At 42.2% G+C, this 17,086-nt stretch overlaps 1 protein-coding gene across 1 annotated transcript; it reads left to right on the top strand.

The window, feature by feature from the left end:
* Window positions 1–42: 42 nt before the first annotated feature.
* Window positions 43–16,708, top strand: LOC129177508 (ubiquitin carboxyl-terminal hydrolase 31-like). Its single transcript, XM_054768725.1, has 16 exons — window positions 43–1,409; window positions 5,764–5,901; window positions 6,010–6,098; window positions 8,236–8,328; window positions 8,453–8,588; window positions 8,664–8,814; window positions 9,936–10,116; window positions 10,203–10,314; window positions 10,393–10,487; window positions 10,865–10,942; window positions 11,212–11,341; window positions 11,478–11,597; window positions 11,672–11,897; window positions 12,350–12,508; window positions 13,009–13,161; window positions 13,235–16,708. The coding sequence occupies exons 1-16, from the start codon at window positions 840–842 to the stop codon at window positions 14,659–14,661; spliced, it is 3,858 nt and encodes a 1,285-aa protein (XP_054624700.1). The 5' UTR covers window positions 43–839; the 3' UTR covers window positions 14,662–16,708.
* Window positions 16,709–17,086: the final 378 nt, after the last annotated feature.

Raw genomic sequence — 17,086 nt, 5'->3', positions numbered from 1 at the left:
GGGGTCTGTATGGAGACTGATGGAGCATCATCCAGCATCCACCTGCTCCCTTCCAACATGGACTAGTGTTTGGCTGTGACGTCATCCGTCACCGCCCTGCTTGCTTGCTTGCCTGCCTGCAGTGTAGCTGCCTACAGATGAGGATGGAGACTATACAAGCGGCCTTGCCGTCAACTGTTGTCCCGAGTGGGCGTTGAGGGACCCGAACCTTGACACAAGTGACCCCCCCACCGCACCCCCCCTGCCGCCTTTCAAGAACTTGAGGGGTGGAGGAGAGAAAAACCGTGCGACGAGATGCTCCACGGCGGCGATAGGCGAGGGAGCGGCGGGCTGTGGCGCTCCGGACACGGGGTACCACCGACCACCGTGGAGGCTCTTTAGGGAAGACATCCACCGCGTATACATCAACGAAATAAACCAAAATCCAAGCATCGGGTTGGACTGGAGGTGCTTTGGACCGGGTGGAGCCGCGCGATCGTGAATAAAAGATGAGGCACCCAGCTCCGGAGCTTCTCATAGGGTTGGTGTTTATGCCTATACGCCGCTGAGGATCCACCACTTGCACCCACCTGACACGGGCCGTGTGGTGTCCGCGAAGGAGATGCTGTGTGCGGCCACGCGTGTGAGCGGCGCCCTTGTTCGAGCAGGCTCTCCATACCGTCTCTATGTTGATGCAATCTGGCCGTCACGGTGATGCAAGCGGGCCGCCTGTGGACACCACAACCAGGCCTTAGTGTACGGAACATGGTGGAGAAGACCACTGAGTGATGCTGCGTGGAGCTCTCCAAAGGATTTAAGTGAAGTTTACAGTTTTTAAACAACAACACAAAGTAGCCACCATGTCCAAAGTGGTCAGCAACAAGGAGAAGAAGTCCTTCAGCAAGAAGCTCTTCCGGAGAAGTTCTGTTCGCTCCGTGGGCAGCTTCATGAACAGAGTTCTTCGGACTCTTTCCACTTTATCTCATTTCAGTACCGATGAACAGGCCGCCCACGACGACAAGGACGACGCCGCTTTGATTCCGACCACCACTGGGGGTTCGGTCCCGTCCGACGACAGCGACTGTGGGGGGTTCCCTTTCGGTGACAAGGTGCCAGGCGTGGCCGGGCTGAAAAATCACGGCAACACCTGCTTTATGAACGCCATCCTGCAGTGCCTGAGCAACACCGAACTCTTCGCAGAGTACCTGGCCTTGGAGCAGTTCCGGGGAGGAGGAGGTAGTGGTGGAGGAGGAGGAGAGGCGGGCAGTGGGACCGACACTAAGGCGAGTAAGTCAAACGGGGTGCTGGTGCAGAAGAAGGGCAGCCAGCAGCAGCAGGAGGGGTCCGGGGAGGTAACTGAGCAGCTGTCCGGCCTGGTTCGGGCTCTCTGGACCTTTGAGTACACACCTCAACACAGCAGAGACTTCAAGGTATGCGTGTGCGGATGTGTCATAACATATCATAGCAACACATTAACATATACTGTACATTATGCTCTTTTGATGTTTATCATTCTTAATATAATGTGTGCAGAATAGGAGGTTTGCATATACTTACACTCTACCAACGGAACGGATTTGGTCCCGTTGACTCCAATTATAAACACATTTTTACAAAGTTTTTTAAAAATTTGCTCCGAACATAATAATGCATCAAACATTAATGTTGTTATCAATACCTAATCTCAAAAACTATCACATTCAAAATGCAGTGTTCCCTTGTTTAACGTGGGGATAGGTACCCAAAATAGCCTGAAATAAGTGAAATCTGCAAAGAAATAGTAAAAATAACAGAAGTTGTTGCAAAGATTTAATGCAGTGAAAGGGGGAAAATACTGCTATTTCACATTTTTACTGCACTTTTATGAGAGTGATCATTTTGAGGCCTAAAGGGTAAAAACAGAATTTTTAAGTCAAGGCTTAAAAACAACTTACGTTTTGTGAAAAGAAATACATATATTGTTGTGTCTTTTAGCATACTGATTCTTCCATTGATGGTACACAGGAATTACAAGATTTTGTTTTTTTATAACAATAGTGAGATGTCCTGATCCGATCTTTAGGATCGGGGTCGGCTGCCGATCCGATGTATTTTGAAGAGCGGATAAAATCGGGTTCTGCCGCGAGATCGTGCCAATCCGGTTGCTGGATAATGTTTGTAACTCTGGGCCACACGCCAACACGTGTGATGTACTATGGTGAAGTTAGTGTCACGTTGGATATTCGGCTCTGTAGCTACAGTGGTAGTTCCCCCTCACTGTGCCCGGACTGCTGTGTTATTGTGTGGGGGGCTTGCACGGGAAGTGGTTCTCTAAGCGCTGTTTTTTATACTGGGGACTGTCAATAAATTACTATTGCTTCGAAAAAAGTTTGTTAAAAAAAATGTAATATTTTCTAAATCACACCACAAATTGATCCATAATCATATCAAATGATTAGTCCGACTCTAAAAGTACTGTATATTGCACACCCATTTTTTTTCCAATTTTATCTTCTATTGGATAAGGGACCTGACTCACAGAGGTTTGTTACAAAAGCCTAACAATATTGTTGGTCATGCTGTGTAATAAAACAAGTAAATTCAGCAATACTTTGGTTGCATGATTTTTAATGCTTTGAAGAGCTATTCATAACCATATTCAATTCCACAAATTCATGTTCGTAACAAAAGCTTATATAAAAAAAAAGGATCGGTACAGGATCGGATCGGCAAGACTATTATTAAAAATTGGATCGGAAGCCAAAAAATGTGGATCAGGACATCCCTAAACAATAGCATAGTATTTAAAAAAAGTATATATTTAAATATGCACGAAATAATCGTAAAAATACAAATTAGTTTACCAAAATTCCACAGAATAATTGATTGCTAGACCCACTCAGCATTCACACAACTGTGCAAAAGTGCAAACATGAACACTTTCTCTGAATTGTACATTTTGGGTGCATCAAAACCAAGTACGAGTCAGCACTAATGAGTCAGTAGAATATTTGCGCCTCTCATATGAAACCAGTGAGTTTGTTTTATGTAATATTTGTCCTATTTTTATCTTTTTTATTGGCTAATATGAAAAACTGAAGGTCTTTCTTAGAAATGCTATCTTTGAGGATGAGTGTTGAAACTCATTGAACTTCTGGAGATGTCTGCCTCCCACTCATCAGCTTTCAAAACGAAACCGTTTCAGCTTTTCACCTGGCAAACTCCTTCACTGCTCAGTGCTGCAAAGTTCTAGCCGTTATAGCTCTTAATTTTGTCTAATTTCATCTCTTGAAAGTCCATACCAGAGAGAAGCTGAAATGAAGACGACTGTAACACGTTGCTTATTCTTAAAACCATGCCTATTTTGGGCTATTTTGGTTGACAGCCAGAGTATGAACTGTCTGGCTGGGTTTAGATGTATTCTGTTTCTAGCGACAGCCTCAAAATATGTACTGTGAGGCAGCAATCACAATCACAATCAGCTTTTATTGCATTTAAAGACATAAAAACATAAATGCAATAAAACACATGATATACTTTATGCCCCGTGATTGACTGGCATCCTTTTCATGGCGAGTCTCCCTTTCACCCTAAATCAGCTGGGATAGGTTCCAACTTTCCTCCATATTTGCATCTCAATGTATTCTATTGTATTCCATGCCTTGTGATTAACTGCTGTCCACTTCACAAGTCAAGTAGGATAGGCTCCAGCTTTCTACAGTATTTTATACTGAAGTAATCAAATTAAATTCAACCAGTTTCTATGCCTCTCGTCCTCATTTGGGTCAGCTGGAGCCTATCCCAGTTGACTTCGGGCGAGGTACACCCTGGACGTGTCGCCGGTCAATCGCAGGGCACATATAAACAACCATCGACACTCACATTCACACTAAAATAAAGTAACACCTCTATATTGATTTATTTATTTCATATATTGACTTCCCGTGACCCTAAAGAGGAAAAGCGGTATAGAAAATGGATGGATGGGATATATTGACTTGATTTATTTCACCTGAGTCAGCTGGGCTAGGTTCTCTCATCCTGCCACTCCAAAAAGGATTAGTGGAAGAAAATTATTTTATTGTGCTGTGATTGAGTGGCGTCTTAGTATATTCATGGCGAATCTGCCTCTCGCCTAAAGTCAGCTGGGATAGGCTCCAGCTTTCTGCAATATTTTTTTTGTTATTTTGTTATCATGAAAAATATATATTATATTATGGCCGCACAGTGGCCTAGTAGTTAGCATGTTGGCCACACAGTTAGGAGATATGGAAGATCTGGGTTAGGGTTTGGTTAACTGGAGACTCTAAATTGTCCATAGGTATGAATGTGAGTGTGAATGGTTGTTTGCCCTGCGATTGGCTGGCGACCAGTCCAAGGTGTACCCCGCCTCTTGCCCAAAGTCAGCTGGGATAGACTCCAGCATACCCTTCCACCCTAGTAAGGACAAGTGGCATAGAAGATGGATGGATTCATATTATATTATTTATGCGTCTGTGTAGGCTCTCAGTCGTATAGGAGTTGTCCATCGAGGAACAGGCTTCTTGAGACGTCAGAGTGATTGGTAGCTTTAAGGTGTACACCTTAAAGCTACCAATCACTCTTTTGAGGACAGCGAGGTAAAGATTTTGGCCAAAGAACAGATGGTTTGAAAGAGGAGTAAAGGAAGCTATTTTTGTCAAACAACAGAACCCATCATTGAATCGGAATGGTGGTTTGAGGTTTAATTTGGACCCTGTGTTCAGCAGGTTACTGAGACCAAAACCCACAGCTCTTAGTCTTGCAAACGAGGTGAAGGCAGGGCCGAGCCAGAACAATAGATGCTAACAAGCCAGTATCAGAGTCGTTCATACCCAATTCAGGGAGCGACACTTCCCTTTTATCGGAGGTGTTAATAGCAGGAGAGGATTATACCACTACTCCGCCCAGGCTTAGTGTAAGGAACCAATAGAAGGAGGGTGTTGGCACACCAATTCCGCCCACTCTTACTGTATTTAAGGCCTAAGCTACCAGCACTTATTAGTTCGCTGACGAAGCTCTTCGGATGAGGAGCGAAACGTCCGACACCTTCTTCACAGAAGTACAGATGACGTCTCAAGAAGCCTGTTCCTCGATATATTATTTATCTTGCTTAATCAGGTGAGATAGGCTCTAGCGCCCTGCAAACCTGAACAGACGCGTCTGAAAATGAATTTTGTTTATTTTATTTTATGCTATGGTGACATTTTCATGATGAGTGTGCCCTTTTCCCTAAACCAGCTGGCATAGGCTCCAGCTTTATGCAATAGTTTATTATTTTGTTATCATTAACCCACCCCAAAAATAGATGTATTTAATATTTTTATTGTACTTTTTTCACCTTAATCAGCTGGGATAGGTGCAACAAGATAAATGGTAGAAAATGTACGATGTATTTAGTTTAGTTTTATTTTATTTTGTGCCCTGTGGTGTCCTATTCATGCTGAGTTTGCCTTTTGTACTAAGTCAGCTATAGGATAGGCTTCAGCTTTCTGTGACATTTGAATAAAACCATGCTCAATTAGATTATATATCGAGGTGATAACAAAGCACACACATTTATGTGGGTGCAGTGTCTGAAGCTTATAAATGTAGAGGAAAGGGCTCATGGGATAGGTATCTTTGGTGACATGTGACCATGAGTGAGCCGAGGTGACTTTGTTGCGTGTGAAGGACACACTGCTGTCAGCTAACTGCCACATACGCTCATGCTCGTCATCAAACGTGACACACACTATATGACAAAGGTGGCATTTCTCTTGCACGGTACTGTGCAACTATGTGCAGAATGTGGTGTCAAAGAGCGCTCTTCAGTTCAAGGGGAATTCCCAGCATGACGCCCAGGAGTTCCTCCTGTGGTTGCTAGATCGTGTTCATGAGGACCTCAACAACATCATCCACCCTGATGTGAGACCCCCCAGGACGGTAAACAGCAACACCCTTCATGCTACAGTATTTGCATGCATGTAGTAGCTTGTATTCATTATGCATGCATTGTCTAAAAAAAAAAACATGCATGTTTTGTGTTTGCAGCCTCCAGTAGAAAATGAAAACGCTCCTGAAGGATCTCCATTGCCCATGCCTGGATCTTTTGTGCAGGAGCTTTTCCAGGCACAATACAGGTAAAACAACGTCTGTGTTTGTATGTGACAAACACACACTGACCATATAAGCTGGACTGCCCTGTGGGACTTATTGTTTCTCCCTCTGTTTCTCCGTAGTAATATATGACACTGATGTGTGCCATATGATGCACCACTTTATGTTTTTGTCTGCAAATATCAGCTTATCTCTCTGCTGACCGACTGCCGCATACTAAAATATTAAAGGTTGTGGGGGCCACTATTAAACTTTTTTAAACCAACCCATGTACATATGCAGAGATGTTTTTTATATTTAAAAAAATGTTGATATAAAAAATATGTATAGTACATAAAAATATACATTTATTCATTTTATCAGTGACAAAGTGTATTATTACTGTAAATTCCGGCGCATAAGCCGCACCCAGTAAATTTAGAGTTTGTTCTCATATAAGCTACACCGGTATATAAGCTGCATGTATCCATGGCATAAAGTCGTATATGATGGCGCGCACGAGTCCGTGAAGGGCATTCAGCTCTTCATTTGACAGGGGTCAATCATGAGCTATGAAAAAACTCACGACAAGCTTGTCAACCCATTGGAAATTGCAGGATGTCATTACTCAATATAACAATCTGACTCAGGGTTTCATCTTACAAACAACATGAAACTCATCACACAGCAACTAATACTCAAACTTTATACCTCAGAGATATAGAAACATGTATCAATACGATTTAAGATAAAAAAGTAAGCATAGAAAATGGCGCTGCAATGCTGCTTCTGTCGACCAGAGGGAGCCAGAGGACCTGGAGCCCAAAGCCCAGAGGGAAGCTGACGTCATTACAGCGCCCCAATGAATGTGTTTCTCAAACGCAATACCTTATGGGAAAACTTTAAAATCTTGGGTTTTTTTACATTTTACAGTCATATTGGGACATGTTTGTATATTTGTATATACACCTTTTGAGTATTAAGCTGCTGTGTGATGAATTTAGTGCTGTTAGTAAAGTGTTCTTTGAAAATGACACCGTGAGTCAGACTCTTATGTTACTGGTATATACTATATACTGACCTCAGAAAATGGCGCTGCAATGCTGCTTCTGTCCACCAGAGGGAGTCAGGGGACTCGGAGCTCAAAGCCCAGAGGGAAGGTGACATAATTTCAGCGCCCCAATGAATGCGTTGCTCATACGCAATGCCTTATGTCTTTATACACCGTTTGAGTATTAAGTTGCTGTGTGATGAATTTAGTGCTATTCGTAAAGTGAAAGATGACACCTTGAGTCAGACTGGTATGTTGTTATACTGGTGAATATACTGACTTCCAATGGGTTGACAAGCTCGTTGTGAGTGCACTGATAGCTCGTGTTTGGCTCCTACCAAAGGAAGCGCTATCGTTTCCTCACTGACTCACGAGTGGCACAGTATTTAAACAATTAGTTGTAGTTCTGAAGTAAAGTAGATGTCACAAGATTAGAATTTAGGCATAAATGATGAGCCGAAGGGTTCAAAGTTTAAGAAAAAATACACCGGAATTTAAGTATGATGAAATGTTTCTCCTTACGAAGTTTTTTTTACTGTTTTTTTTTTTACAAATATTTTAACTAGTATGTTTTTTCCCCATTCTGATAATAATTCTGATAATTATTCTGATAATATTTTGACTTTATTATTATAACATTTATCCAACCTAATTTTCCTAAAATTGAAAAAATAACTTTATTCTTTGTTTGGTTTGTTTCTCATATTGCGACCTTTTTCCTATAATATTTCACCTTTATGCAATCTTTTCTCTTAATAATATGACTTTACTCTTTTAATATTTTGTCTTTGTTGCTGTAAAATTACTGTTGTTTTCTTCAATTTTTGCTGTTTTTTTTTTTTTTTAAATCGTATTTTTAGAATGTGCCAACGGCCAATAAAAAAGCAGTTGTGGGCCGTAAATGGCCTCCGGGCCACACTTTGGACATACCTGATGTGACTCACCTTATCTTAGCTTTGACCTATTTTGACTTATATCACCTTGACTTATTCGACTTACACAGGTTTGCTATTTCAGCTTACTTTTATTATCTTCTTGTGTGTTTTTTAACATAATGCAACATTTGAAAAATGCCCAACTTTCTCTTTAAAAAAACGGCAACACATGAGTGTGATGGTGTTTCCGTGCAGATCCTCCTTGACTTGTCCGCACTGCCAGAAACAGAGCAACACTTTTGATCCTTTCCTCTGCATCTCACTGCCAATCCCGGTACCTCACACACGGTAAGTTTGCTGTTAAAGACAGCGTCACGTGCAGACAAAAAGAATGCTAAAATTAGAGGATGATGTCTATCTTTGACTCAAACAAAGAGAATATTTTTTTTCCGTGGCTGTCTTTCTGGTGCAGGCCCTTGTATGTGACAGTGGTGTACCAGGGCAAGTGCTCCCACTGTATGAGGGTGGGTGTGGCCGTGCCTCTGTCTGGTACTGTGTCCAGGCTGAGACAAGCTGTGGCCCAGGAGACCAAAATCCCTGCTCAGCAGGTACTTCCTTTTTTGGAACCTTTTTGAATCTATTTAGGGATTAAACATGTACACCCTGCATTCATCTGCGCTCAGATCGTCCTCACGGAGATGTACTACGACGGCTTCCATCGCTCTTTCTGTGACGACGACGACGACCTCGAGATCATTCAGGAGAGCGACTCCATCTTTGCGTTCGAGACGCCCGAGCTCTTCAGGCCTGAACAGATCCGCTCGAAGAGAGGCGGTACTACGTCTTGTTTCTTATAGATCATACATACACTTCATTGGGTACACCTACTTACAGTATCTTCATACAGTAAAACCGGTATTCATTTAACAATACTGTTTATTATTGTGGGTGTACTTGGGCTAAAAAATAAAATTAATTGAATATTTAATTACTTTAATTTAATTTAAAAATAAATTTTAAAATATTTTAAGTAATTTTATAAAATAAGGAAAAAATGAATAAAAATGAAAAAATGCTGTTTCAAAATTGAAAAAGTGCCGCACGGAGGCTGAGTGGTTAGCATGTTGGCCACACAGTCAGGAGATCGGGATGATCTGCGTTCGAATCTCCGCTTGGGCATCTCTGTGTGGAGTTTGCATGTTCTCCCCGTGTGTGTGTGGGTTTTCTCCGGGTACTCCGGTTTCCTCCCACATTCCAAAAACATCACTTGTACTTGTTTGTAATGCGTTTGTCTGTATCGACTGGAATGTAAGACGGTATTTTTTTCCTTAAAAAAAGTCTGAAATAGACGGGTCATATTTCATGTCATATATCAGAAATATGACCTCATTTATTGCAATTTACCAGTTTTTATTTCACGGATTATAGAAGGCATTATTTTAAAATAGAATAATTTAGTCTTTGATTTAGATATTTTTTCAAAAACGGGTATTGAAAAAGAGGAGTTGTCTTATATTCCTGCCAATGCGGTGATTCAACTGCATATTTTTTTACTTTTTTGCTTGACATTTTCTATAATTTTTATTTATTTTAATTAGAATATGATATTAATTTCATATTTAATTTTGGTTTTGATATTTTTCCAAAAACGGGTACTGAAAAAGAGGGGTTGTCTTATATTTGGGGCAATGCAAAAATTAAACTAAATATTTTCTGTTTTTTTAAAACAAATATTTAATTTAGATCATATTTAAATGATATGATATTCTTTTTTTTTTTTTTTGTCCAAAAAAGGGTCTTGAAAAACAAGGGGTCATCTTATATTTTGGTCACTACAGTCATTAAATTACATATTTTACATTTTTTGGGAATTAAAATTCACATTTGATTATGTATTCAGTTTTGCCCAAAAACAATACTCTAACGTTGCATTTGTGTTTTTTACGTCAATACAGGGAGTCCACATGCTAACCTCAACCAGAACAACTTAAAGTATGGCACAGATAACAATCGAATATCCACCCAAATTCAGGAGACGACTACTCCGCCTCCTAGTCCCAATAAGAACAGCGGGCAGGATGAGAAGGTGGTCTTGTTGGTGTGTAACCGAGCCTGTGCTGGCCAACAAGGACGCAGGTATATTGAAAAGGAAAGGATTGGGGATTACTCTCACTTTTCTATCCTTTCAAAAGCCTGAAAATGTGTTTCGGTAATTCCTCCAGGTTTGGCAATCCTTTTATACTTTACTTGGAGCGTACAGTCACATGGGATGTACTCCAGAAGGAAATTCTGGAAAAGATGCGGCACCTTTTGCGCCCTGGAGCCGTTGTGCAGGTATGTGGTGGAGAAAAAAAAATCACACATGCAGACAAATATTATTATTTTTATTATTTCACTCTTGTGCTCTTTTAGGTGGGGCCCTTCACTTTACGTGTGGTAGGGGTCGTTGGGATCACATATCTCCTTCCTCAAGAGGAGCAGCCACTCTGTCATCCATCTGTGGAGAGGTAGGGCCGTCTATCACCGCTAGGGGGGAGTGCTGCTCCCTTTGAAGAATGTCTCTGTGTTGCAGCCACTTGAGGTTGACTGACACTCATTCAAAATGGTTAGGTGCACAACAGCTTGTTTTACAGACTTGTAGATTATTATTAGATGTTTTTAACTGTTTTAATTATTCGTGTTATTGGTATATAAATATATATATTTTAATAAATGTAAAAATGAATCTAACAGGTTTTAAATAATTTATGACAATTATTAAATGTATTCAAAATTTATTGTGCAATTAAGCAAATATATATGTAAAATTCTTAAGGAAAAGGTATGGAAAAAATAATGTGATCTGTCAGGTTTTTTTTATTATTGTTGTTGTTTTTTTTAACAGAGCATACAAGTCCTGTGGTCCTGGCGGGCCACCTCATGTCAAAATTGTTGTTGAATGGGACAAAGAAACGAAAGACTAGTAAGTAGCGCCCGAGTACACACACTAGCCAAAATATTAGGTACACCTACACAATCTAATAAGATGCAAATATTGCCTTAAAATAATGATGCAAAAAATGTTCTTATTGCGTTTGTAGTTTGCAATGGTGTCACACTGCACCGCATAAGGAAACCAAAATTTTCAGAACCCATCTGAGTATGGTGCGGTGCAGTTCTACACTACGACAAACCACACTGTACATCCCCTCCTGCTAGTACAGGTTAGACTGTTGCTGTTTTTGCTTGCAGTCTGTTTAAAAGAACAGAAGATGAATACATCCCGGATGCTGAAAGCGTGCGTCAAGTGAAGGAGCAACATCTCCAGCCTCAGAGCTGTTCACTTGCTCAGTGCTTTCAACTCTACACCAAAGAGGAACAGGCAGGCTCAAACACTGACACTGAATCGATAATGGTTACTTAACAACATGTTTGTTATTGTGGTTGGAGTCTTCCCTTCAAGAAGACACACCAAAACAGCTTGAAAACATAACTTTTATATTACTTTTTTCCCCCAGCTTGCTCCTGATGATGCCTGGCGATGTCCACACTGCAAGCAGCTCCAGCAGGGCAGCATCAAGCTGAGTCTGTGGACCCTGCCTGACATCCTCATACTGCACCTCAAACGCTTTAGACAGGTATAGACATGATGAGCTCAAAAAGGCCTTCATTTGCCATTCCTACAAATAAACGACCTAAATGCGTTCATCAGGATGGGGATCGGCGCATGAAAATGCAAAACATGGTGAAGTTCCCCCTGACCGGCATGGACATGGCGCCGCACATGGTCAAGAGGAGCCAAAGCAGCTGGAGCTTACCCTCTCACTGGTCGCCATGGAGACGGCCTTATGGCATGGGCCGTGACCCCGAGGACTACCTTTACGATCTGTACGCTGTGTGCAACCATCACGGGACGATGCAGGGAGGGCATTACACAGGTATCACTGCGATGGAGATTTGAAAAAAACAGTCATACTATTTGTCTGTGCAAGCTTCTTCCTACCCCTGAACCGCTGCACACTAAAGGGTGTAAATTTGTCAAACCATGCACCCCGAGTGTGTCGCATGTGCTATTATTTGACTTGAATTTTGTCACACAGCTCAATTAGCTCTACAAAACAACCACTGTAACTTTATGATATTTAGCCAAATCGTCACAAAATTCGGTAACCTCCTTAAGGGTCCTGACAAGCACATGTGTGCCATTTGAGCAAGATTGGTCAAAAAACATGGCTGCTATCAAGCAAAATGTTTCCAATAAGTCATTGACCATTTGTCTGGTAACCTCTGAGGATATCTGTATTACAGTACATGCATGCATACTGAGCACAACCTATATAAATGCAATTTACAGTGATGACAGCACACTGTGTTTTTCTTTATCTTGTAGCTCAGTGCAAGAACTCCATTGATGGACAGTGGTACTGCTTTGATGACAGCGACGTTCATCCAGTATCAGAAGACGAGGTTTGCAAGCAGACGGCTTACATCCTGTTCTATCAGAGACGTGCCACCATTCCATCTTGGTCTGCCAACAGTTCTGTAGGAGGTATGTATTTTGCTGCAATCAGGCTCTATGTTAGACATACACATAGAGAAACAATATGGACACAAGTTTTTGTGTTCACCTTTGAATCACTTAATGAAATCAATTAAGTTTTTTAACAGTTTTTTCAAGACAAACTCAAATACCAAAAAAGACTAAATTATTATTTTTTTTAATCTGTGAAATAGCAGCTGGTGGAGTGCAAACAGAGGCGCATGTGGTTAGCACATCTGCCTCACAGCGTCTGGGTTTGATTCCCTCTGACTTCTCTGTATGGAGTTTGCATGTTCTCCCGGTGCTTGTTTGGGTTTACTCCAGGTACTCTAGTTTCCTCCCACAGTTCAAAAATACGCATGTTAAGGGACTGCCTGAAAGATTGGTGACCAGTCCAGGGTGAACCCCAACTCACAGCCAAAATCAACTGACATAGGCTCCAGCTTACTTGCCTGTGACCTTGGAGATGATAGAAAATGAGTGAATAAATGTTCAAAAACTGCCTTTAGGATCCACAAGTTCTTCCCTGTGTGAGCACTGGATCAGTCGCCTGATGGGTAGCCGCCCACCAAGCCAAGCCTCCTCCGGGTCCTCCAGACGAACCTCACTAGCCTCCCTATCAGAGTCGGCTGAGTTTGCCGGAGAACGGAGCGAGGATGATGGTGAGTGTTCAAATTCCTGTCAATAAGGAGATGTTGTCATGTATTCTTAATGTGAACCTGATCTATCGTGCAGCCTTATCGAGCAGACCTGCAGTGAGAGGCATGCAAAGGCAGACTTTCTCCTCGAGGACTTCCATCGCAAGTCCGCTGGTGCTCAGTGAGAATGGCCAGAAACCATCCTGGTCTCACTCTGCTAAGCTGCAACTCCGGTCAAACTCCCCATCACGCTTCTCCCTGGAATCCCACTCCTCGTCCCCGACACTGGAAATGATAGGAGAGGTGGTTGACACCAAGTTGTCCACCTCTTGCTTTAGTGGGTCCCCTAAGCTTGGAGCCAAGTCTGTCTTGGATCACAATCCCGGCAGTAAGAGGCTGATTGAGCAGCTTCACTCCAAAGCTGTGTCCCAAGCAGAGATGCGTCTCTCCGTCCAAACTGGGGACAACAACAATCTAGTCAGTGGTGTTGAAGAAGTCAGTCCTCGACATGGAGCTACTGCAAAGGAGCTGAAGCAAAGAAACGTGCCTGCAGACAGCTCAGCTGTCAAACGGACCTCAGCGAGGACCGGCTTGGAAAGTGAAAGGAGCCCCAAGAAGCGTCCTGCTGCCTCCTCAACGTCCTCCAGCTCTCTGTCTCCTGCATCACCAGCTGTTGATAAGTCCCCAGCTCGAGCACAGGCTAAAGGTGCTGCAAACAATCCAAAAGACAAGAGTGATGGAGCTCCGAAGACCAGTAAGACTGGTTCCTCAAGAACGACAACACCCTCCAAAAAGTCATCCCAGACACAGGAGGGGTTACATCCTGATTCGGCAAGGAAGGGCGGCTCTCCTGGAAGTTCACACCCTCAGAGGAGGACCATGCCCAAAGGAGGTGGTGATAAAGTTTCAGCCTTAGGAAGGACTAAAGGAGCAGACAGGAGCACCAGCCGGGATTCACGGACTGCTGCGGCGTCCGAGAAGAAGGTTAACGGTGGAGGTCCTCCGTGTAGGTCGAGTGCCGGAAGTAGAGTGGAGGGCAGGCCAAGTCGCGCTGTGGAAAACAGGATGGTTGCACGGAGTTCTAGCAGCAGCTCCTCCATGACGAGTCTACGATCCTCCAGTGTTGTCGTTCCCTCCTCCGCCCCGCCGTCAAGGGCACCTCGAAGGAACAGTAAGACCGAGGACAAAGCTTTGTCCTTCTTCAAAACTGCCCTCAGGCCCAAAGACACTCGCAAATCAGTGGACGGTGGGACGCCTGAGGATGGAGGTGGGGATCCGGCGAAAGAAGGAGGGACTAAGAAACCCCAGAACGCAACCTCGGAGGTCACCACAACAAAGGACTCCTCAAAGGTTTCCACTGCAGCTAAACATTCACTGCTGCCCTCTGCGAAATCCAAACTCTCAGAAACCACCAACCAGGCTTCCTCTGCGAAAGACCCCGCCAAGAAAGAACCTGCCAAAAAGATCATGCAGTCCAGGAAAATCCCGATCAACTCTACACAATCGAGCCAGAGGTCCAAATGAAATCCATCCGAGGGCCTCGCTCTCCTTTCTCGTGCAGCTCCTTTCAGTGGTTACTGGTTACTAGCTGCCATTCGGAACACTTCCTGTCCACTTTGTTCTATACTTCTTTAGGAATGGGTTTTACCAAAGCACTTTGTATGGATTGCATTGATTTCCAGGAAATACTCTACTGCATTGTAAATACGCATGGGTTGCTCATGTATTGGAATGATTGCCTTGTTGTGTCTTTAGCTTAGCTGGAGAGAGTGTGTGGGATGAAGCGTCGTTTCCACCAGGCGGTACGCTTCGGTATGTGGATTGGCATGGGCAAAATTTTCCAAACAAACAACATTCCCTGTTGTGTTGATGTCATGAGCAGAAGCGAAGGTTTTTGTGGAAAACAAACAAAATGAGACCGAATCAGCAGTTCTTCTGTTGGTTGCACCCGAAAAGTGCAGTCCTCAAAGGCTCCTTGACACCATTAATCAACACTTGGAAATGCTCGGGCGTTTATTTACCCAAACCGCAAAGAAAACGTGACACCTCAATATATAACTTAATTTGTGCAACAGAACCAATGTTGTAAAAGTTGCTCTTAGCCAGCATTAATAGCACTGATGAGTTTATTGTACAACACCAGTATGACAAGTGTCATACTGTCATACACCTGACTTACACACCAACAACTGATTTGCAACATTGTAAAGCGCATGCAGAGGTAAAGAAAGCAGCTAGATGCTGACAACTCATGATACTTCAAATGCAGCTACTGCCATCTTGTGGCGTTAGTGAAAAACTAGATCTGGAGGTTGCCTACAGCCACAGCTGCCAATGTTTTTTGGCCAGGCACTAATTGAGACCCAGTGGTTACATATGAGAGACTCAGCGGTTAATTGGAGTATTTACAGTGGGGGCGTAGCGAGACACACTGTTGCCCGTTGATTGGAAACGTCTGGTGGAAACGTGGATTTTTTAGTCACCAAAGGGTGTTCAATGGCAGTTTTGCTTTTAAAACTCTGATATATTTCCCGAAAAACCTTTTCGCTCTTCTGTAAACACGGGGAGACATAATGTGTCAACATCAGTGCCTCAGATAATCATAGTATTTAATGGAAATTGTATAACTGCAGGTGTTGGTAACAATTTATAAGTAGAACATTTATTATCATAAGCACTGAAAATGTCATTTTAAGTCACACCTATGTAACCTTAATCACTGTTTACACACACTTGGTATAGTACAGACAGGCGGCTGGACGGCAAGCATGTATCAGTGACGTTATTGGACATCATGTGTGCGTTTATTAACTTGTAATAACACGTTTTAAACCCTCAACATTTACTTACGGCGCTCTCCGACTGCCACAACGTCTCGGAACATTCCTCTCAAATAGAACACAGGGTGTACAAAGGTCACACACACACACACACACATCTAACACAGTTGAGCACACACCAGCCACAATATTAGGTACACCTGCACAGCCAACCTAATGGGTAGAAATTCTGCAAAGGTAATAATGTTTTTGCGTCACACTTAGAGGTGTTAGTTTCGAAAACAACACCTTTCAGTATAATGCATTAGAAATATATTGTGAAATGATTACCTCTCTGACAACTTATTATCTTTGTGTAAATGGTTGATGTTCTGCAGGTGTACCTATTGAAGTGGCCCATGAGTGTACATGTACATAGCGTGTTTGAGGCAACTCACCATCGCCGCTTTCTGCTCACGCTGCATCACGGTCCATGTGGAAAAAAAAAAAAAAAAAAAAGAAGAAAATGTTGCATGATGACTTGCTTATGCATGCACTCAACTATGCAAGCAAACTCTCGCTAATGGCCACCACCGCTGACTACGTTGAAAGCTCTTGGATGTGTACATAGTATTTCTTAGTGTTCTATTTTTACAAAAAAAAAAATGCCAGCATCAGAGAGCATGTGGAAGGCATTTCTTTATCAATGCTTTGTTTGCACAACTTCTTCAAAAGTAATATATGACATTTTGTATGAATGTTAGCGACTGCTCATTTACTCCAAAGTAAAACTCATCTCACTTGAAAATGAAGGATGTGCAGGCGTGTGTTGAGTTCTTCCCAACTTTCTTTCTGTCTTTTATTCGGTGCACACCAAACTCCAAAGAGAAAAATACAGTTTATCCTACACCTAAAGATATCTAAAGCTTGTTTTGTTCTATTAATATAATGCATTAATATGTCATATTCCTAATTCATTCATTAATTTATTTGTAATGTATTAATATTTTAGCTGGTTACATTCTGTTGATTTTGTTTCCTGTAATTTAATGAAAAAAAACGTACTAGTTTATATTTTTTTCAGTGGCTACCAAATTAGAAATACAAACACATACATTTTATTTTACATACTTTCTATATAATACTTGGTTTATTAATATTATAAAATGACTAGTTTTTTTTAACCAAAT

This window comes from Dunckerocampus dactyliophorus, chromosome 2 (assembly GCF_027744805.1).
Source record: "Dunckerocampus dactyliophorus isolate RoL2022-P2 chromosome 2, RoL_Ddac_1.1, whole genome shotgun sequence".
NCBI classification, from domain to species: Eukaryota; Metazoa; Chordata; class Actinopteri; order Syngnathiformes; family Syngnathidae; genus Dunckerocampus; species Dunckerocampus dactyliophorus.
This window is presented reverse-complemented; position numbering and strand designations above follow the sequence as displayed.

Coding starts and splice junctions, on each gene's coding strand:
- LOC129177508 (XM_054768725.1), top strand. CDS start 840: ATGTCCAAAGTGGTCAGCAACAAGGAGAAGAAGTCCTTCAGCAAGAAG. Junction 8,329..8,452: donor ATCCCGGTACCTCACACACG/GTAAGTTTGCTG, acceptor TTTCTGGTGCAG/GCCCTTGTATGTGACAGTGG. Junction 11,898..12,349: donor GCAGGGAGGGCATTACACAG/GTATCACTGCGA, acceptor TTTATCTTGTAG/CTCAGTGCAAGAACTCCATT.